This window comes from Mustela erminea, chromosome 10 (assembly GCF_009829155.1).
Source record: "Mustela erminea isolate mMusErm1 chromosome 10, mMusErm1.Pri, whole genome shotgun sequence".
Lineage (NCBI taxonomy): Eukaryota > Metazoa > Chordata > Mammalia > Carnivora > Mustelidae > Mustela > Mustela erminea.
The window spans coordinates 93,565,085-93,587,783 of NC_045623.1; the positions used below are offsets into that span (position 1 = coordinate 93,565,085).

General features: G+C 53.4%; 1 protein-coding gene across 5 annotated transcripts in view; it reads right to left on the reverse strand.

Annotated features, from left to right (window-relative positions):
* Nucleotides 1–936: 936 nt before the first annotated feature.
* The window catches only part of ZBTB40 (zinc finger and BTB domain containing 40), a 73,890-nt gene continuing 52,127 nt past the window's right edge, over nt 937–22,699 (reverse strand). For 3 of the 5 annotated variants that reach the window (XM_032360887.1, XM_032360885.1, XM_032360886.1), the window contains 12 exons: nt 21,863–21,999; nt 21,030–21,231; nt 20,530–20,663; nt 18,743–18,911; nt 17,934–18,401; nt 16,966–17,172; nt 13,081–13,245; nt 10,286–10,500; nt 8,966–9,128; nt 8,180–8,266; nt 6,567–6,793; nt 937–4,867 (listed from right to left, as the gene is read on the reverse strand). In XM_032360887.1, the coding sequence (XP_032216778.1) occupies nt 4,673–4,867; nt 6,567–6,793; nt 8,180–8,266; nt 8,966–9,128; nt 10,286–10,500; nt 13,081–13,245; nt 16,966–17,172; nt 17,934–18,401; nt 18,743–18,911; nt 20,530–20,663; nt 21,030–21,231; nt 21,863–21,999 (2,369 nt within the window). In that variant the 3' untranslated portion in view covers nt 937–4,672. The remainder of the gene's footprint in view (nt 4,868–6,566; nt 6,794–8,179; nt 8,267–8,965; nt 9,129–10,285; nt 10,501–13,080; nt 13,246–16,965; nt 17,173–17,933; nt 18,402–18,742; nt 18,912–20,529; nt 20,664–21,029; nt 21,232–21,862; nt 22,000–22,699) is intronic. The other 2 variants (XM_032360888.1, XM_032360889.1) reach the window with 2 other exon arrangements.

A 22,699-nucleotide genomic window follows, 5' to 3' on the forward strand; every position in this document is an offset into this window, starting at 1 on the left:
TCCTTCAAAAGGCCCTGTGGACTCTGGACAAGGATCCGCTCGTGCCACTCCCAGACTGTCCCAGGAGACGCGAGCACTGAGCCACCTCACCCCTGCTTTCCCTGGCTTCTGGGCTGACCTGACCTTAGAGGACTAGCAGGCAGGACAGGACAGATGGAAAAGATGGGACGTGCCTCCCCTTGCCTTTCACGCGGCTTCTTCCTGCAGAAATGCTGCACATCCTGTCCGTGCGCTGCCTGTCTGCGTCCTCGCGGGCCGCCAGCAACGTGACATTTCCAGCTATTTTCCACAAAAGGTTTCTGCTTATTTTATACTCATCTGCTCAGCACTTTGTGCTTTGGGGCAGTTGAGATTGAAGAGATAAATGAAAAGTGGTGGGTGTTGTAAGGTCTCCCGAGGGTTGAGAGGGAGGGAGGGAGGAGGGGCAGCGAGGGAGGGGGAGCGAGGGGGGAGAAAGGGAGAAGAGAAACGCGAAGGTGCGGGAGTGGCCACCACTCAGCACCGGCAGCCCAGGCGAACGGCTGGGCTGAGCGCCACAGGCAAGACTGAGCTAACAATTAGTCTCAACACCAAGTTCTTTAAAGCCAGCCTTGGAATTCCCTGTACCATTCTGTGCGGCCTGCCCCCCTCCGGATGGGGGCTGCGAGGGTGTCGCCCCCAAGGTCACGCGCTGAGGAAGTGGCACAGTGCGGATGTACCCCGGATGCACGTGCACACCCGCCTCTGAGACCACGCACCACGCTCAATCTCCGGCAAAGAGGGCTCTGGAACAGCCTCCACCTGATGGGACAGTCTCCCCTCCCCCCACCATGCTGGCAGGGCCCGAAGGTACAAGAGCCCCTAGAACTCCCTGTCAAGCCTGTGCCCACGCGACAGCTGGCCAGAACCAGAGAGGAAACAAGTCTCATTATAGTCCGTGTGAAACTCACGCAGCGCAAGTTTTTCAAAGTACATATTTTATTTATATAGAATAGAGCAAGTTAAATGAAAATAATGGTTTATATCTCAATTACACAGCATCAAGTCCTGGCTGGCTGTCCTGACTGGTGGGAGGTGTGGCTGGCCTTGGAAGAAGAAACGACCGATGAACATTTCCATGATTTGGACACAATGTGAATGAGCCCAGGGGATAATTTTTCTCAACAGCATGATCCCAGAGCACAGGCAGCTTCTCTCGTCCTTATAGGCACAGCTGTACACGGAGGAAGTTTCTGAGCCCTGGCTGTGCTTTGAGCTTCTGGCCCAGGTCCTACCAGCCCCAAGGTTTTCCATGGCAACAAAACAATCATCAGCTTGCCTCTGATACCCTCTCCAACCCCAAATCTTCCTGTTACTCCTGTTTTTTCCCTGCCTCCCAAGGGTCCCTGGGAAACAGTGCACTAAGTGGGGAGGGCTGAGGCTGTTATTCTTTCTTCGGGAGCAATAACTAAAGCGTCCTAGCCACTTTGCCATCACCGTCCTGCTTTCTGGCCCCAATTTAATACAAACACTCCTTATCCCCTAGAACCTTTCTATGTGAGGTCAGCAGTTTCTTCCATCCCTTAGGCAATTCCCAGATCTCAGACCCATGAGACTTAAAGGCACAGCCCTGCTGTGTGATCAGCGCGTGGTTACTGACATCACCTGCGGTGAGCAACTGAGGGGCCACCTCATCTTTCTTCTTGATTCTGAGAGTATCCCTGACTTATTTAAACCATGAACAGAGAAGGGGACCTTCCCCCCATTTTGTCCCTCCGCACCCAACCAGCAGAGCGCCTCCCCGAGGGATGAGGCCGATGCTGGTGGTCAGCGGGAGGGGAGTCAGAGCACTTCCACAGAGAAGGTCTGGATCACCGGGGGGAACCCAGCATTCACAGCACAGTCCTTGCTACTTACTGGGCTCCAAGTTTTCTAAACATAAATCTTTTGAGACAGAAGAGACGGGCTTTCTTACCTAAACGAGTAAAGAGCTTTGCCTTTGCCTCTGCCTCTCTGCTGCCCGTGGCTGGGTGCTGCTCACGTCCTTGGGACAGCGCCATCCTCCTCTGGCACCCCTGCTCTTCCATCTCCTGTCGCCTCACTTACCTGGGATGGCAAATCCTGTTCCCTAAGTGATCCCCGTTACTCCCACAGAATCAGACTCCAGCTGGGCATCTGCCTGCCTGTCCTTCCTTGCCGGCTGCCTCAGAAGCTCTGGAAGCAGAGATAGTCCAGGGTCCTAATGGGACATATTCAGGCAGGGGTTCCAAGAGGTCCACAGCCTCCTCCACACAACCACAAATACCCCCAGGATTCAGCCTGGAGGCCACCAGGATGCACCCATGGCAACAAGGCAGAGACCCCGCTGCCATGGGAAAGCAAGTGAGGGGGACCAAGGGGAGCACGATGACAATGTCCTCTGTGCAGACATTCCGGAGGTCTCCTGGGCAGCAGTGGGAGGAAAGAACAAAATGGCCAAGTGAAGCTAGAACAAGTCTTCCTACAATACAACCCGCGCCTGGGCACCTCTCGGAAGTGACACTATAAAACTGCCACCAGTGCAGTGCCCCGCAGAGGTCCACTCGGAGCAAAGGCTAAATGCAGGACACACCTTTCCTCCTTCCTCCCTGGAAGCAGCACAGGGTCTGTGCCTCCCACCCGGCGGGCCGCGGGGTCGGTGAGGCGTGTCAGGCGGCAGCTGCCACCTCTCTGTATGCCCCCCCGCTTGGGAGCTGCTAGTCCTCGATTACGCAGCAAACCCGTGCCCTCCATTGGACACCCAAGCAAGGAGTTCTCGGGACTTGAAAGGATCCGAAACTTGGTTTAAAAACTTATAGCTTTCTTTCATCATGAGACTTCTGAAAAAAAAAAAATCACTTTCCCCTACAAGCCCTTAGCAATTAAGTTTTTATTTGTCTTTTGGCTGCAAGCAATTCTGAGGATGCAGTCCCCACCCACCGCCGCAGAGCCTCAACTAGTGGGCGGGGCCGGGCCACGCTGGTCCCTTCCAGAGCATTTCCTCTGGTGCCAGGGGGAGACCCAGCGCCCTCTGCCCCTTGCTGGTCATGAGCTCTCCAGGTCCAACAGCCCCCAGACCGCACCACCTGAAGAGAAGCCAGCGGCGGCGGGAGCAGTGAGGGCTGCGCGTGGAGGCCACGTCTTCAAGGTTTGAGCACCATCTTCTGGTCAGGTTCCGGCTTCTGAGGACTTGCCTTTGAAAACTTCATTTGCTCCAGAATGGAAAGATCCCTGAGCTGACAAGCTCAAGCTGACGTGCAGATCAAGATGAGGACACAAGTGGAGGCGGGAGGAGGGAGCTGCCCGGCGTGTGGGCCCGCGCTGGAACTCAGCCCCTGCGCACAGGTGGACAGACGGCCGCAGCAGCCACGCCGGGCGGTGGCAGGGCTCTGCCTTTGGTCCTACCAGCGGCGTGCGGAGGCCAGCAAAGTCCTGACCGTGTCCCAAACTGACCCCTGGTCCCTGCTTGTACCTGGGGACGTGAAATGTGCTCGGAAAGACGGCGCGGGCGTGTCCTCTGCCAGCCCCCAGCCGGAGGGGGAGTGATGAAATGTGCACCACCCCTGCCAAGGAAGAAGTCGCGTGAGGGGGCAAGCAGCCCTGCTTGGTGTGTAAACACGCCACTCACGAGCAGACTGTGACCTTCTGGCACCAGGGAAAGGAAGATAAATGCTAGTCATTCCCTCCGAACGGTGGGAACCTACATCCATCTAATTGCACTTCATAATGGATTCCACAAACCATTAATTATCAGATTATATTTTAGGAACTGAAGATAAAAAAGCTTTGTGAAATTCAGACTCCGAAGGATCACTAGCCTGCAGTAACAGCCGCCGCCTGGAAGAGGCGGCCAGCAGGCCACTCCCAAGGCATCGAGAACGTGGCGGGAGGAGGAGCCAGAGCGCCCCGGCACCCGGCACTGGCGCTGGTTCATGGGCCATGCCCCAGGCTCCAGAGCAAGTGACCGACAGTCTTGGCTTTGAGGAGAACACCGAAGACCGCAGGGACAGCCCTCGGGTACAGAACACCGCAGAGAAGATCCTGGAAGGGCAGGGCTTGTCTCCGCAGCTGGATGGCCGCACACGAAGTGTATCGCAGAAACCCTGCAAGGCTTGGTTTGGGGAAGGGCGAACTGTACCGGCGAGGTGGGACTCGGCCTGTGTTAATGCTCTGCTTCCTGCTCTGCCGCCACCAGGAGAGGGCCGGGCCGCCCAAGCGGACGGGAGGATGACAGAGTGAGGAAGGCCTCCGGTGTGCTCCGGCCGGGGGTGGGGGGCGGCGGTCTCTGTATGGTGTGCTGGTGCTTTTCTCTCATTTCTAAATGGCCACGAGGCCCCGGCAGCATTGATAGCCCCAGTGTGTGGACCGTAGGCCCACGGCTGCCTGCCATTCTGCACAGCGAAGGTGGCCAGCGCGCGGCACCTCTCTGATGGCCTGGTCACCACTCCCACCCCACTGCTCACCACAGAGGCCACAGCGGGAGGCCTGTGGGAAGGAGGCCTGTCCCCTGGGGAGGGCGGCAGTGTCCGAGCCAAGGACACCAACACCGCTGGTTCTCTGAGAACAGAGTGAGTGCGCTCGGTTGGTGCAGGCTACGATGCTCGCTACTCGGGACAGCCAGGGACGGAGGGCAAACCGCAGGCTGCAGAACGTTCTCTATTGCAAATGCAGGACCCTCCATGGGATGAGCAGCCACTCACTTGGCCTCGCCACAGATCAGGGTCACAGTGCCATCGAGCAAATCCTCCACGGTCACTGCCACAAGCTCAGAGCTGGTCTGAGAGGTCTGCGAATCTGGCAATGTCACAAACACCTGTGACCCAGCAAGCTGGGTCTCCTCCAAAGTGATCACCTGCTCCGTCGGGGCCGCCGGCTCTGGGGCCTGGATAACCTGAAAGGGAAAGACCGTGAGGCTGCTCTGGGCAGTGTCTACAGGGAGCTCCCCAGAATTTACATGGTTTTTGTCTCACGCTGTAATGATGATATTTATGTTTTCACCTGAGGAGAGCAATTACATGTGCCTAATGGGAAGAGGCAAGTCTAACACACCAGCGATGCAAAAGAGAAGGCAGGCAAACAATTTAAATAACTCTGTGTGCTAAATTGCTGTAATTTAGCTCAGTACGCCATCTCAGGGTGCCCAGACTCTATGATTACACACCGGTGAATACCGGTTCAGTTTCCTACACTGGGTTTTCCTGTCTCGAGGATCACACTGCGGAGGTAAGGGCCATGTGAAAGGAATGCTACTTAAAGTGGTTAGTCTCGGGCTTGACCCCGGAAATGGAAGGAATTACCAGAAGCCTTGGCTGGCCAAAGGTAGTGTCTGGCCCTCAGGTGAACAAACTTCTTTGGCGGCGACACCATTCCAGAACTCAGGAGCAGGAACGAGTGGAGGAAATGTGGCTTTTATCAACTCCCTCATTCGCCACCCCCCAACGCCCCTACTGGGAGCCCCACGCAGGCCTCTTCCATAGCTGTCACCTGTTCAAGGGGGGTCAGGGAGACCCCGTCTGTGGTGAAGCACACCCCGTTCCGGTCCCAACCTCCAAACTGATGCTTGTGACCTGTGGGGACTTGGGGCAGCTTGGTGCCCCCTGATATTTTCAAACCAGAGAGCCTCTGTGGGCATAGCCACCCTGGCCCTCAAGAACTAGCCACGAGTGGGGAGCAGAGTGCTAGGCCTGAGTGGGCAGAAGGGGGAAGCTAAACTCAGCTCCATGTCTGTGTCGTGGCGGGGGGTGAGAAGATGGATTATGGTGTTTAATCAAAAATCATCTAGGACAGTAGTTTTCAAACAGGTTTTCTTTTTCTTTAGGAATGGGAGCCTTTTTTTTTTTCCCTTTTTCCTCAAAGGACATCTTACCAAGAATCCTAATATATAAAAAAAGATCAAAGCAGAGACATTCCGGGTGACATGGCGGCAGGAATTCCGCTGCAGCCCGCCCACCTGACCTGCCCTCTGCTCGCAGAGAGGCCTGTGAGGACACGGTTCATCAAGAACCTCTCTGTGGGGCTGGACAGTGGGAAGGTCCAATCAGTTAACAGCGCTGCTCCCGTCCGTCGACAGATGATCCACAGACCTGCATTGCTTTTCCTTGTCCGCCCACCCTCTCCGGAGAAGACAGGAAGAGGCGAGCTTCTCCCCCAGGTAAAGGTGAGGAACTCTGACATACCCGGTGTCCTGGGCCCAGCCTAGAGGAGCTATTGAAGTGTTTCAGCAGTAGGGGGGTCCCAACAGCTCACCCCCCTTTCTCCGAGATTTCCTGCCACTCCTGCCACACCCCACGGTGTTCTGCAGAAGGTGGGGAAGTGTGTGAATTAAGACAAAGCAAGGTTGTTCTGCTTTTGGAAATTCTCCCTCTACCCAGGGGCCATTTGCAGGTGCTCCCCAGGAGACTAGAGTGTTCTGTTCTGTTTGGTAAGGGGCCCAGAGAGTCGCTTCTATAAGGCCCTCTTAGTCATGTTATTACGTATGGGATCCTCTGGGAGCCCCCAAGAGAACGGCTGGGTGGTGTGGCAGAGCTGCCTCCAGAGAAACCTCGGGACCCCCGCGTCAGCACCCTCGTGGCGGGTGGCCCCAGAATCACCTGTACCACCTGGGAAGCTGCCGCTTGGGGTTCAGAGCCCATCACCTTGGGGTGTTCGGATTCCAAGTGACCATCCAGCTGGGCCTGGGAGGTGAAGAGCTCCCCACAGAGCTCGCAGGGGAAGGTGCTCTCGGACTGCTTGAAGTGCTCCATGGTGACGTGGTGCTGCAGCGCTCCCGGGAAGCGGAAGGTGGCTGCGCAGTACAAGCACCGGAACGGCTGGGACCCTGGAAGAGGGGGACAGAAAGGACGGGCTGCGGGCAGAAAGCCTGAGGAAAGGAAGAACAGCCGAGGGGAGAGGAAGGAGCAACCAGGATCGAGGTGTAGAGGCAGATTCAGGTTCGGTAGCACCCGAAGCTTCTACGATCTGGGGGATCCTCCTCAGGAAAGATAAGATAACATGACAAATACAGGACTAGGTCCCACGCAAGCAAGGGGCTCCGCAGCCACGCTTCGCCAGCATTAGCTCCAGAATGACTCTGCCTCAGCTCAGGGCCAGGCTTCACTCAACTGTGGACCAGGATGCTGAGGACACCGTACCTCATCAAGTCTACAAGGCATGCTCTGACATCTCTGACCCGGGTTCAAGGGCATCTTATGACCACTACAGGCCACGCAGCAGTGGGATGTAAAATCACCAATAACCATGTGCACACGGACTGCTATGGTGGCAGCACTGAGACCTGCGAACTGTGTGTGTCTGTGGCTTCCAAGAACATCCCTGAGACAGGAGTGGTGCACGTTTTTAACTCCCAAGAACCAAATGGTTTAGGAGGGATGAGTAAGGGGCAGATGTTCAGCTACATCCCTAAGCAGCAAGAGTAGACCAGTTTTATGTCATGCTCAAGGGACTGAAACTAACGGCCTGCTGTGCCCCACCGCCGGTGCTGCTGGTGGCGGAGCACATGCCACGTGTAAGCACACGTGCCTCGACCGACAGAAGTGAAAGCTGCTCTGAGAGGTGGGATGCTCACCATGATTTCTTTCTCGTATTTTCCTTCTGATGTACCCAGAGTGTGTAAAATCTCTGCCAAATTAAGCCCAGAACAGCATGCAGAATCACCTGCAAATTCTAAGTGACGATGTAGTTTAATTGGCAGTTTTTCTTTTCTTTTTTTTTTTTTAAGATTTTATTTATTTATTTGATAGAGAGAGAGCAAAAGCAGGCAGAGAGGCAGGCAGAGAGAGGGCGGGAAGCAAGCTCCTCGCTGAGCAGAGAGCCCGATGCGGGGCTTTATCCCACGACCCTGAGACCATGCCTGAGCCAAATGCAGGGGCTTAACCCACTGAACCAGTTTATCTTTCTTAATGGTTCATACAAGACTAGCATTTTAGATTTGAGGAGACATGGCAGCAACAAGGACAATCTCAGGTCACGCTGGAGGGATGCTCACGGATGCCGGGCCTTACACGCTTTCTGGGTACTAACGTATTTCAATTTGCAGTTACCCTGCAAGGAAGGAAGCACTCTGACGTCAGTCCCTGTTTTACTGGTAAGGAAACAGAGGCACAAGTCCGTTTGGTTACTTGGTCTGGCCTGCATGGCTGTGGATGGTGGACAGGAGACACACCAGGGCAGTCCAGGCCAGGAACATCTCACAAGGGGCACTGACCTGAATGCTGGCACTTGATGTGGACCTGTAGCAAGGCCGGTGTGGGGAAGAGCTCCTTACACTGGTCACATTCGTGGAACTTCATATCTGTGAAGCACACAAGGAAAGAAATGGTGGGAACCAACTGGAGGACAGCTCTCTCAGGCTGCAGAGGGCGGCGATGGCCAATACTTAGCAAGCATCTACCAAGTGCCGGGAACCTCACAGCTCTGAACTTGCAGAACAATCTGGCGTAAAGGACACCAGATCGGAGCCAGGCCGCCCGGATGGAAGGAGGGCTGCTCTAAGAATGGAGTCGGAGCGCCACCAATTGCACAGCACGCGCCTCGCACACAGGACATGCTTCATGGCTGTGGTGATTACCCCAGGCTGACCGGCAAGGGGGTAATGTACTGACTTTCTGAAGAGAAGGAAACCGGCTCAGGCAAGAGAGGTCACTTGCCAAGGTCATGCGGCATGTGGGAGTCAGGCTTTCCGCCCGAGCCTGTCTGCCACTACAACCACCCGTCCCAGGTCCCACCGTGTACCAGCGTCCCTCAGCGCTGGGAGCTCACAGTGCTCGAGGCCCCCAGGTTTGAGAACCACTGCCACTCAAGCTACTCTTCACTGCTCCTGATGGGCCAGCGTGGCCTCCTTCAGGTGTGCTGGGACAGAACAAAGGCCACTGCCACACACACCACAGTACAGAACCGGAAGTTGGGATTTTTGGCTGGAGCCCAGGATGCTGTCATCGAGCCACTCCCACTCATCAGCTCACAATGGCGGCCTCAGGCACCCCAACTTCACCTGCATGCTCTGCCTTGATGTGCTTCTTGTGTTCAATGGTGTTGGAAAAGGTTTTGTCACAGGAGCTGCATTGCAGTGATGAGAATTTGGAAGACCGATGGTTCTGAGCGGCAAACACATCAGGGTGGTGGGTCCGATTGTGGTACCACAACCCAGACAATTGCTGTAAGGAACATGGCGAATGTTAAGTCTTAGAAGGTTCCAGCAAGCTGGAGAGGTCCCAAGGCCCTCGTGAGACAAATGAGCTTATGGATCTAGATCACACTCTCACCATCACACTGAGTGCTCACGTGAGAGGAAAGGCTGGCGGCTGGGGGACCAGGCTCCTGTGTATTTACTGAGAGACCACTACGGGGCAGGGCACAGCCTGGTCCTTCAGAAACTCTCACCCTTCACAATAAGCCTATGAGGGAGGCATCAGAATCTTTCTAGTGAGGTGAGCTGAGGCACACAGCGGTTAAATGACTTGCCCAAGGTCCTATCAGTAAACAGCAGGGCCAGAATTCAATCCCTGGCCTTCCCACCAGAGCATGTGAGCTGTATCTCACCGCGTCCCAGAGGCCCAGGGAGGCAGCAGAAAAGCCTGCTGAAGCAGAAGCATGCGCGGTCCCTGCTCCTTCCCAGGTTCCAGAGCAGCCCGGAGACACTCTCACCCCACAGTTCCCGGCTTTCCCAGTGGCCAAGCTGATGCCTTACTCAGCTCTGTAACCCTGAGGCCATAGCACCAGGTGTGGTCCAAAGTGAGCTCTCCACGTCTGCGGAGCTGCATTAGCCGCGGTGTTTCTGTCCCTACATCCAAATCTTACAGACGTCACAAGAACCATTTTTTCTCTGCAGTTTTAGAGTTGAGTTTCTCATATGTGGTTTCTTTTTAGTTCCATATGGGGTTTCCCTTTAATTACATACCAAATTCTACGGTGAAAAAGCAGACCCCTTCCCTAGGAGTTTAAAAACAGCGACAACAACCCAGTCATCGTGCTAAACAAGGTAACTGCAGGCAGTGTTACACGGCCCATTGTCACTCTCACATCCCCTGACACACGGGCTCAACGGGCTGCACAGAGTGTGAGTGTCCAAGGGGAAGAGCAGTATTCAGCTCGTGACAGGGCTGAGATCCAAGAGAAGAGCTGCAGGAATTCTCGGCTCCAATTAAAGCTCCCAGCTGCATCACTCTGACCAGATCACCTGAGAGAATCTCAGCGGTTATGAGCTGCATCCTTCCTGAGCGGCAGCCACCTCGTCCGCTCGGGGACTCCGGGCAGATGCAAGGGAGGGCAGGCCGGGGACGGGGGAGGTGCTCCGGGCCGAGCGCGTGGTCACCTGGTAGGCCTTGTTGCAGATCCCGCAGCTGAAGGGCTTCCCGCCGACGTGGGTCACCATGTGGCGCTCCAGCATGGAGGGGGCACTGAAGATCTTCCCGCACGTGGGGCAGGGGTGGTACTCCTTGGAGTGCACCTCGTGGATGTGCCTGCGGTGGTCCTGCAGCGTGGGGAAGCTCATCCTGCATTTCTTGCAGTCGTACGGATCCTCGATGTCTGGTTTCACGGACATCCGCGGGGAGAGAGGGAGGGAAAAACACCACGGGCAGCCGTCAGGAAGGCGCGGCAGCTGGGTGCGGTTCCGGGTGCGAGGCTGTTTGGAGGTCAGGCAGGGCCGCACGCTCCGAGGACCAGCAGTGAGTGTGGCGATCGCCTGACCACCCCCCCACCTTTGTCCGGGGAGGGGGGGGATGCCTCTGAGGCTTCTGTACGAACCCCTCTGCGGCACCAAGTAGTTCGTCCCCATTCCTCACGTTACATCCTACAAGTTCAATTCCATTTAACTACTTTGCAGGGAGGACTGCCCTTGCTCTTCCCCTGCCTGCGCTGGGCATTTCTGAGTGTTCTCATGTTCTGCAGAGATTTCCAACACACTCCCCAGAGCCTCACTGTTTGCTCTGTTGTCAGCGTCTGACTGACAGGAAGGATGCTTCCTTGCTCCTCACCTTGGATTCAACAATAAAAACATTCTCAATGTTTAATGAGTACAGCATGACAGCCATATTCTAAGTGCCTTACAAATATGAACTCACTCTAACCTTCCAATAACCCTACATGTGAGATCTATTATCACCCTATTTTAGAGATTAGGAAAAGCAAGGCTTCGAGAGCACCCGGTGACACAAGTGGGAAATGACTCAACCGGGTGACAGTCGCTGCTCTCACTCTCAAGGCTGTGCTCTGAGCCACCTGCTTAACTAGACACGCCAACTCTTCAGGGAGGCCTCAGAAGTAAGAACTAGCACTGAGGAAGGATACATCTGCCATCCCTGTGGCAAGAGATTTCAGTTTTTCTGAAAGCAACAGAAAGCAGCACATTTTAATAATAAAATCCTTTGCCTACTAGCCAATCTTAACGTGTGCACGGGCTCCAATTAATTCCAGAATTTGGACACACGGCAGCACTCGGTATCATTAACTGGTGTCCCTGTGGACATGAGCTCCGAAATCTCAAGTCTACACTGTCTCCAAAGACACGGGGTGAAGCAGTTCTCCATATGCTACGACGCAGGCCTGGGAAACAGGCAAGCAGTGGCCTGGGAGAGGGCCCTGGCCGCTGGCCTGCTGCCAATGACCTTTCCCAGGACACGGAGGTCTTTGGGCTCCTCTTCGTCCTGACAACTGATCAGCCCCACCATCTCCTGGCTCCTAAGTAATGCTACCAGGAAGAGGAGACCAGAGCAGAGCATCCAGAGCAGAACGTCCTTTGAATAGGTCGAAAGGACATCAAAATGATGGCACTAGATCCAAGCCAGACCTCTCATCTGGGCGTCTACTGCAGCTGGATATGGGGACTTGTGAACTCCCCAGGGGAAGGGGCTGCACTGTACGTATGTCCAGCATCGCCCCGGGTCCAGCCCCATGTCAGGGACACAGGAGTCCTGACAACAACCTTTGTTGGCTGGCTGATAGTATATCTGAAGTGTTGACATAAAGGCCATGTTTGTGAGGCACTGTTTTTGCAGATAGCTAGAAACTGGTGTGTGGAAAACGGGGGTAGGGAAGGGAGGAGGATATGCAGGGTACGTGGCACGCCAGAAAGACAGGCTTTGATGGCGACAAATGGCACCTGAGAGGGTTGCTTTTACCACCAATACTCCTATCTGGTGTTTACTGAGCATCTTCTGTGGGTCAGGCAGAGGCGTTCATGCTTCACACGGGATAGACACCTTATTAATTCTCACAGCAATCCAAGGCGGTGGCATTATTACTTTTCCTCATGGACAAAAGGGGCATGGGGGATTGGAAAGGTAAAGAAATCTGTTTAAGGTCTCAAGGTAGTGAATGGCAGGGTCAAGGTCCAGTTCCAGGCCCTTGTGGAGTCGGAGCCCAAGCTCCTAACCCCCCCACAGCTACGCCGTGCTGCTCACCCTCACTGCAACGAGTCTGCTGGGGGAGACGGGACGTGGCTGCAGACGCCACCCTGGCCACTTCCCGAGGCTGGGATGAGGATGCACAGAGTTTTCTTTGCCTTCCTGTGCGTGTGTTGATTAGAAGTGTGTATTGTCTGTATCAGTTCCGGTAGAAGTGGAGAAAGGTGGGGGCAGACCCCACTACCTGAGTGGCTCCAGGGGCACAGGGGAGGGAATATCGGGCAGTAGGCTTCCCAGGTCGGGAGGGGGGCGAGAGCAGGGACCACTCACGACAGTAGATATTAACTCAGACAGCGTCCGGCTGCTCCTCGGGGAAAGGTGGGTAGGACTACAAGATGAGTTGGGGAGGGAGGGGGCAAGCAAAGAGCAGCTCAGTGGACTAAAGGGAATATTCTGGAGCTCTGCAGCCTGTCTGTTACTGAGGCTCTCCTTCAAGCATAATTTGCCTTTGTCAGGCAAGCAGTGCCAGGTGGGCTAAAAAGGAGACAAGGAAACAGCTCGGACATTACACAATGACATGTTAAAAATGGGATTTTTCTTGAAATAGGAATGAGGGACTTGGTTTTGCTGGAGAACAGGGGAGGGGAAGACACCAAGTGGGGACTGGCTCTGGTGGAGTGACAACTTCTGTCATGATCGTTACACGCCTTCTTAGAGCCAGGCCTGGCACCGAATGCCTGACAGCCGCCATCCCAGTACGTACTGTGAAAGGTGTGCAGGTGGATGGACAGGCCGTTGGCTTGCCGGAAGCCCTTGCCACAGTCCCTGCAGACATACGGCTTGTCCCCAGTGTGGGTCCTCACGTGGCGGGACAGCTCAATGGACTGGGCGAACACAGCATCACAATACTGGCAGGCGTACATTTTCCCTGGAAACAGCACGAGTTTCCTTATTAGAAATAGCACCAAACACGGAAGGCATCCCTAAACACAAGATCACACGGTAAGGCACGTGTCGGGGAATACAATCTGGGAGACGGCGTCAAAACCACATGCAATTTGTAACACCCTGGGTGAGAGGTCTGCGCCCTTCTATCGGATGGCACCTCGCACGGAGCCGATGACAGTGTGGCCTCCCTCCCCTGCGGGATAAGAACAGAGTCCTCACACACAAGACCACCCATCTGTTAACCAGGCCCCTCTAAGTTATGGAAGAGCTCATTCCGCTCCCAGAAAACAGACAGATCCTCCTGCCCAGAAACTCCTGGGTCTGGATCCCTGGCCACATGCACCATGTGGAACCGCGACCGCACACGGAGGTGACAGACAGGGCTAGAGAGAAGGGAAGCCTTCCCCTGCTGACTTGCTATGAAGTTATTATAAATCATCTGGCTTCTCTGTTCCCTCACACACATAATGGGAATACAATGACCAGACTGCCAAAGACTGTTGGGAAATAGAGGTAAAGAGCAAGGCTGGAAAACTGGCATGTGTAAGAAACCACCAGACCAGCTGTGCCTCCAGGGTCCCTTCTGGGCCAGCAGAGAAGTGGAGAAATCAGTGAGGTGAGAGTCCAAATCCCTCAAATCCGAGGTCTATTTCAGCTACAGCAATCAACATCGTTTGCATTTTTCACATGTTGGGCTTTGAAATAAGATTTTGTTAGGAAAAAAAGGGTTTCTTCGATCAAGAGTTGAAATTATTGAGAAGCCCAGGACTCAGCCCTTGGCCGCCTGCTTTGTAGATGACCTTAGCTCAGAGCTCAGATACCATCTGTACCCTGAGAATGCCCACAGTCCTAGCTCTGGCTCCCAGCTTCCCCTGTAACCACGACTTACACATCCAACCTCTTACTTCTGTCCTTCTCTGTGTGGAGCGCACACCTATCCCTCAGACAGAGCTCCTGAGGCTCCGTCCCCGGCACCCCCATGGCCTGCCACCAGCCCCCAAGCACTCCAGTTCCGTCCACTGCAGGGAAGGGCAGGGCCACACACTTGGCTGCTCATCCAGAAACCCCACAGCCGTCCTTAACCAGCCGCCCACCACGGGTCCTAGCACTTCTGCTTCAACACAACCCCAAACCTGAATGTTTGATGACTGCCCCCAGCATGCCCTCGCTGAGAGCCCCGACACCTCCACACCGGACGACTGGCTGGCCCTGCCTCCCTGTGAACATGACTCTTCTCTTATTAAAGCAGACTGCCGAGAGTGGCCAAAATTAACTCCAAATTAACTCCAAAGAAGTCACCTCCTGCTGCTCCTCTGCTTATAGCTGGCCCATGGCTTCCTGCTGTAGAATCATGGCCCCTGAGGGTGCCCATGACCTAACGCCCCGAAACTTGGGAACATGTTCCCTCATGTGGCAAAAGGGGCTCTGCAGATATGATTAAGTTAAGGGTCCTGAGATGGGAAGACTATCCTGGATTATACCAGCAGGCCCAATGCCATCATGGCTTCTTTGGAAGAGAGAGCAAGGAGGGTCCAAGGAGGAGGCCCAATGGGGGAAACAAGGACGTGGCCATGAGCTGCGGAAGCCACACAACCTCTAGAAGCTGGGAAAACGAGGAACAAGTTCTCCCCCAGACCTTCCAGAAGGAACACACTCACCAAAACTTTGACTCTTCCTTTGTTAAAATCTCGTTTGGCTCTTTAACCTCCAAAGTAGCAAGGTAATACATTTGCCTTGATTTTAGCTACCGTGTCTGGCAATTCATGACGGCAGCAACAGAAACCAGCCCACTCTGCGTAAAAACCCAAGTCCTAAAAACAGAACAAACTAAAACAACAACAAAAAGTCCTGACCCTGGCCTCTATGGCCCTACACCTGGCCTCTGGTGAGCTCTCTGGCCTTCTCTCCCACCGCTCTTTCCTTGTCTGCTCTGTTTCAGCTCCTTCTAGTTCTCTTGTGGTGTCTCAAATAGGTCAGGCTCATTCCAGGTGCGGGGGGCAGGGTCTCTGCGCTTGGGATGCTCTTCGAAATCTTCCGCTGGTTCCAGTTCTCACGTCACTCGCCTACACAAGCCTCACGTCTCTGAGGCCTTCTCTGATGACAGCGAACCCTGCTGATGATCCCGCTTTATTTTTCTTCCTAGTAATGACTACTATCTGAATTTACACTACACATTTGTTTATGGTCTCTCTTACCACTGGAAGTGAACTCCATGGCACCTCGGTGCGTATACACACGCCTGGTGCCTGGAATAGTGCTGTAGAAATTCATTTACTCAATGAACGTTTACTGAGGGTCGAGTCTTGCTAAGTACTATTCCAGTGATGCAGCAGTTGGGGGGGTGCGTGGGGAACTAACAGCTCTACCTCGTGGAGCCTGCATTCTAACGGGGGAGACTGACTAGAAACACGAGAAATTAATGAAGTAGGTAACATTTCCTGCGACGAGCCCTACAGCGGAGAACAAGGCAGGGGAACTGGAGCTGGGCTGAGATTTTACACGGGGTGGCTGGGAAAGGACTCGCGGGGAAGAGCTGTGAACAAAGACCTGAAGGAGGTGAGGAGGGACGACAAGAAAGCCTTGGAGTGGAGGGAAGGGCGAGAACGCAGGGCCGGCAGGTGTCCTCCCGGGCCGGAGCCTTGCAAGGAGGCTGCAGTCGGGGAGAACTGGGCAAGGGCGAGGGAGGGGAGTATGAGGGGAGGTCTTAGGGGACCCGGTCACAGGGAGCCTGGCAGGCTGGCGTTAGGCCTTCAGATTTTACACAGAGTGAGGTGAAGAGCTTTTGCAAAAAGGTTTTGAGCAGAGAAGGGACAGGCTATGGGCTAGCACCGGAAGGACCACTGGGGCCTGTGTCCCCAGAGCACCATCTAGGGAGATGAGAGCAAGGGCAGGTGGTTCCTACCACGATCCAGGTGAGATGATGGCGGGACTTTCTTTCTTTTTTCTTTTTTTTTTTAAAGATTTTATTTATTTACTTGAGAGAGACAGTGAGAGAAAGCACACGAACGCACATAGAGGGAGAGGGAGAAGCAGGCTCCCTGCTGAGCAGGATCCGAGGACTGTGCGATCCTGACCCCGAGCTGAAGGCAGATGTTTCACCACCAACTGAGCTCCCCCAGGCGCCCGATGATGGGATTCGCCCTTACACATAAATGTGCCAAACAAGGCAGGGAGTCCTCTGAGAGGCCCTCTCTGACCACGCATCTCCCTGGCTCTGAGCAGGCTAGAAACCCCTTCCCCGTCCTTCCGACTTGCTGGGGTTATCCCCTATCCCAGTGTCGGCAGCTCTGCACCGCCTCGGTCTCTGCGGCAGAGAAGCCCCTGGCCCGTGAGCTCTGGGGGCCCAGCAGCTCCGGCATCATCCCTTGGCCATGGTCTGACCCACGGCACGTGCTCGGCCAGGGTTTGTCTCATGCGTGAACTCTACCTCGAAGCCCGAGGAACTCCTGGTTTTCTGCCAATTCTGTAACTATAAGGTCACAATCCTACATTAGTTAGCCTCTCTTCATGAACTCTTACCATAAGCGTTTTACGTGCCCATGTACCTGTGTGCTCCTGGTCATCACTCTAGGCAGAGTGTGCACCGTTTTTTGTTTCTAATCTACTTGAGAGACATGTCATGCCTCATTCCAAATGGGTTTTTGGGCAGGTGGCCCACTGAGAGTTGGCAGAAAGAATGAAGAGACTCTCGGCACCCTACCTTCCGAGTGCTTCTTCTTGGTGTGGTAGGCCAGGGCGGAAGCCTGGGTGAAGGTCATGAGGCAGTGCTTGCACATGAACGGGCGGTCCCCCGTGTGAAGGCGAAGGTGGTTCTTCAGGGTAGAATTGGCCGCGAACTTGGCCCCACACTCTTCACAGGAGAAAGGCTTCTCGTCAAAGTGCTCTGTCAGTTTGTGGTACTGCATGCCTAGGGAAGCCACACCAGGGGCCAGAGGGATACACGTCATCAATGTGACCACGCCAACGTGAGGACATATAACCGCGCTGCAGGGGGCCAGGCCCCACGAGGAGGCACAGCAGGCCACCTGCACTCGGCCCGCACTCAGCCCTGCTGCTCATCCACCCACTGGCCCGTACTCCGAAAGTCACCTCGGTCCCTCTCCTGTCTGCATCAGGCACGGAGTGTTCTGGATGTATCCTTCCCCTCCCCTCCCCTCTCTCTCTTAAATAGGACCCACCACCAAGAGACAGTGAAACAAAACTTGGTTTTATGTTTCATTAGGTTTAGCCAATGTCTGGGACGAGGGTAAACAATTCTGACTATCCGTCCCAGAGTTTGTGACCTATTTATTATCAAGAAACAAGTGGTATGTGGAAGCCTGAGTCGGCCGTTAACTAGCTGGTTATTGCTACGAGTAACAGCCGCCGCCACTTACTAACTCTACTGCAGGCGCTGTAAGAAGGTGTTTAACTATGTTAACTCTTTAAAACAATTCCAGAAAGTGGGTGCTGTCAGGGTGCCTATTTAACAGATGGGGAAAGGAAAGCTCGGGGAGCTGAGTCCACAGCTCATGCTTTCCTCAAAACACCACCCGCCTCTGTGGGAGCCCTCTGGTTCCCAGGCCCATCCGTACCCTTACTGCACACAACCAGAGGCAAGGCCTGGAGTCCACACCACAATATCCGGAACTCCCGCCCTCTGAAATCACTCTGCCTTCTTGGAAGTACCTGAGGCATGGGCAAACTCTCTCCCACAGAGGTCACATGTCACCGGCAGCCTCTTCTTCTTCTTCTTTGGGATATCGGGATCTCCTCCTGCACCATGGGCCTCCAGCTGATGCTTTTCCAGCTCCTTCTTAGAATCCTTGGTCTCGTTGCACTCCTTACACTGCACCTGCTTGCTCTTGGCCACCCGGCAGCGCTTCATGTGCACCTTCAGACGGCAGTAGAAGTGGAAGCTTTTGTCACAGGCCTTACACACGAAGCTCTTCTTGGCAGCGTCGGAGGAGGCAGACGTGTCTTTCTCTTGTCTCTCTGGCAAGGAACCAGTCTCTCCTGGACTGCTCTGTTTCTCAGACTGGCAGCCTTCCTCCGCTGGCTCGGCCACCTTCTCGTCTGCTCTGCTGTCGGCTTCACGGTGACACTTAGCGCGCACCTTCCACCTCTCCCTCCCTCCACTTTCCTGGGTAAGGAAGCCTGCAGATGAGAGAAATCGCGCGGCTCTGGAAATCCTGCGCTTCTGCTTTGCTTCCTAATCTTTCCTAGAGAAGGCTGCAGACTAGGGCGGGACCCTCTAAAACTCTGGAATGATACCACTGTTACCTTCACTTTCCAATACACACCCACAACATCGGCTTAGATCTAAGCCTGTGACCTGCGCAGGTACTGAGAGCATTTCAAAGTAGTGAGGCAGCGATGGATGAAGCCGTCTACGAACTACTGCCTCTTCTCTGCAGGACGGACACAACCTGTTAGGAAAAGCCTCACAACAGGCTTTTCCCCCAGCGCACCTCCCCAGCCCCCACTCTGTTCCTTACCAGCGTGTGCTAACTCGTGCATGACGGGCTGCAGGTCTGGGAAAGATCTGTGCACGGTGCATAGGAGGTGACATATTTCAATGGCCGAGACGGATTTTTCCATGGCTCTGCTCAGCACTACTTTCAGGGAAGCTTCAGGGCTCGCCGTCTCCGAGGAAATGCTCAGAATCTAAATGAACACCAGGAGACAAAGGTTTGTGGTTAATATCAGCAGTTTTCTCCGTGGTTCTCAACTAGGGGGGCAAGAAAGCGAATTTGAGGAAGACACCACTCCGTTTAGAACAGATTTACACGTCTTGTGATGAATGGAAGGGAGAACACTCATTTCCAGATAACAGGGAAACTGGCAAATTCAGAAAGGAAAAGGAGAAAAGGCAGACCCAAGTCAAGACAAATGTGCAAAAACAAAGGTACCAGAGCAAGGAAACGCTGGGCATTTTCTACGAGAAGCATCTTCTCAGAAGCCAGGAGTCTCCAAAAGAACTTTTCTAGATCTCACTATTAAAAGCTTGGAAAGCTACAGGATTTGGTAGTTGGTGGCTCTGTCCCGAAGATCAAGATAATTTCTCATAATATGCAATTGTCACAGTGTCTGGAAGTAATTCTGTATGATCAGTGGCTTCACATTTTTAGACACTTAGATGTACCCTTTTAAACATTTTCTTTCATGGAAAAAAAAAAAAAAACTCGGCTTTTTAAAGAAGGTTCAAATAGGGGCTTTAAAGAGGCCAAGAATTTTATTTCAAAGCCATCCTCTTTCAGAATGTTAGCGCGATCAGCAGAAAGAGTCCGTACACTAAGAAAATAAAGCGAAACCATCCACAGATGGCCAAATGCAAGTTTCTTTTGGGAAGACATTTTATTTCTGCTCTTTTCAAGTCTATCTAAATAAACCTGATGTCCCTGGAGGTAGGCCCGAGGCTCATTAGTGAGGCTCAAACTCATCAACTACAAGAGCTCCGTCTCTAGAGCGCGAGGCGTGCCGGATAGAGTCTCGCAGATGCGTCCGGCTCGGAAGGCCCGCAGAAATCCGTGCCACCGTCTTCCCATCTGAGAGTCAGACCACGGTGGGGCTGTCACCTGTGTAGACAGTGCTAGAAACCTGCCCTTCGGCACACCTTCCACGCCTACCTGGATTAAAAGGCACATACGGGGGAACCTGTAGTTTAATTTAACCCCCTTATAATTCTTTCCCACTCGAGATGCCCATGATCCTGAGCTGGACATCCACGAATCCCCCCACCCAAGTCCCCACCTGGTTTTTCTGGGATGCTGGCCACACTGAAAAGCCTTACAGAAAATGAGCTGGCACTACGTGATACCCCATATGGGCAAAAGCTTTGTTCTAGCTATGTTTGTCTTGGCTCTTCCTAGATGCCAGACCAATTTTACTTTTCTTCCTCTGAAAGCAGTTACTCCATAAAACGTGTTAGGGAGCAGTTATCATGGTTCCCTTTGAGTTTACCTAGGTTCAGGTAAATGAAATACATCTAAGTTTGAGCCACATGAGCCTGGATTCAAACCCCCGCTTCCGCTCTGACCAGCTGGAGCATCCTAGAACTGTTACCAGACCCCTTAGAGCCTGAGTCCCTATTCTGTAAACTGTGGGTGACATCCCCTGCCAAGCAGGGCTGAGAGAATTAAACAACAAAGAAATGTTGGCTCAGCACGGAGCTCGGCGTGCAATATGCACTCTGCAGAATCCAGTGCCTCCCTCAGGAATGAGACCATCCCAGGCATGAGCCTGGTAGAACTCTCTGGAACAACAGGCTTTTCCTCCACCGCACCTCCTTCAAAGCCTCTGCCAGCAGCTCCTCCTCCACGGTAAAGCCCTTGAGTCCCGTCCCTTGCTGGATGGCCTCTAGAATCAGTCTGCGATGCCTCAGGATGGCTTCCAAAGCTGCACTTTCTGGGTTGGCCACTGAAAGAAAGGGGGATTGAAAACTCATGAGTGAAACCAGGAGCACCATTTTTCCTTCACCTTTTCTGACTGTGAAGGGTGAGAATACACTTCACCGATCCTTCCCGGAGCTGGGAGTGGGGAAAACGGCAAACGGTGCTGAACTTAGCATGTAATTAATATCAGCTTAGCATAGTTACTGCGTATTTTATTTTACGAGGTTCACAAACTCCCGTGTCCTCACACAAAACCGCCAGCCCTTACTTGCAGTGGTAGGGGTGTGGAAAATGGCCATGAGAGCTCCTGGGGCTCCTGCTCCAGGGGCCAGGAGAGTCCCTGCTACTCTCCAGCAGGGACAAGGCTCTGACAAGAGACCGGGGGGCCTACCTGCCCGGAAGAAGGCATCGGCACCAGGCTCTCTCCGTATTTCCTCCATGAGCAGGTTCAGCGGGCAGATCTTGGTCTCCTGAGCCACCAGCAGCACTTGCCAAATGGCCATTGCAGAGAGAGTCTGCTTTTCTAGAACTGCTGACATCAGAGAACTGAAACCACCCGAGCCAGAGTCACGTTTCACGAGCTTCTCCATGACCTTCAAGATGTGGCACAAAAATACACATAAGGGACCCTCTAGCTGCCAGCCCAGCTGCAGAGCTGTGAGCCTGAGTTCTGGGCCACAGCGGACATACTTCTGGGGAGGGGTTTCTCAGCACCCTTCACCTCTCAACCGGAGACTTTTGTACCCGCCAAAGCTCTTCACACTGCCCTTTGAATGCCTTTCTTATTCCTGCAGAAATTACAACCTCCGACTTATGATTCTGCCCTAGAAAGCAAATCACCTTGTTCTTCCTTCTCTATGGACCTCTTAGCATTTTTCAACATGGCTGTGTGTATATATTTATGTTAAATACAGGTATAGTTTTGTTTTGTTTGTTTGTTTGTTTTTTAATTTTATTTATTTATTTGACAGACAGGGATCACAGGTAGACAGAGAGACAGGCAGAGAGAGAAGGGGGAGGCAAGCTCCCTGCTGAGCAGAGAGCCCGATGTGGGGCTCGATCCCAGGACCCTGGGATCATGACATGAGCCGAAGGCAGAGGCTTTAACCCACTGAGCCACCCAGGCAACCCCCCTAGGTATAGTTTTAAAGTACGTATATATGTCCATCTTTTTTCCTTTTCCCATTTTACCCAACCCCCCTCCCCGCCCCCTTTTTCTCTTACCTCTCTTTCTCCACAGGGTAAACCCTTCACGTGTGAGATCATTTTTAGTAATATCTGGTTGTCTGTGAAAATCTCCGAGAGGTTTTCATGATACCGTCTCAACAGCTCGGTCCCATATTCATCAGGGCTTGCTTGGACTGCAAGGATATTAGCAAAACAATAATGTTTGCTATAACAAAATGTCTTTACGGGCTTTTGCTACAGAGGAGTAGGGGAGTTACAAATGAGAGAAAGAGGATTATCACACAAGAGCTCTGTCTCCTCTGGAAGGCAGGTTTGGCTCCCGGCTTGGGGCCTCATACATGTGTGTTCAGATCTCCTCTGGTCTACCCTTAATCACTTGGTGCTTCAGGGTCGCAAAACCTCTCACACTTTGAAAGCCAGTGCCCAGCAGTAGAAGCCAGTGATAGCTCAACAGGGAGGTAATTAGAAGGCGTGCTTGTAAGAGACTCATAGACACGCAGATTCAAGGGGTGTTACTCCTCGAGCCTGAGGTTAAGGACCCATGTGGCAATCCAAAATACTAGCAGACGTTCAGTTGAGACTCCAGTAGTGAGACTGACCTGTCGTTCTTCATGCCCTTTGAGTCGATCTGTTAGGGACTCTCTTTTAAAAGGTCACACTTAATTTCAAAGGACGAAAAATAGAAACTATCATGCATTTCCTTTAGTTTTACAAATATTTAAAAACGTATTCTCCTCTTTGGCCCAGTTCGCCCTGCTTCTGGGAATCAGGCCTTACAAAATGCTCCGGAGGCAAAAAAATCTGTGTGTGAAGATATTTGCCACTGCGTTACCTGTGATGAGGAGGAGGGAGAGAACACCTAATGTTTACCGA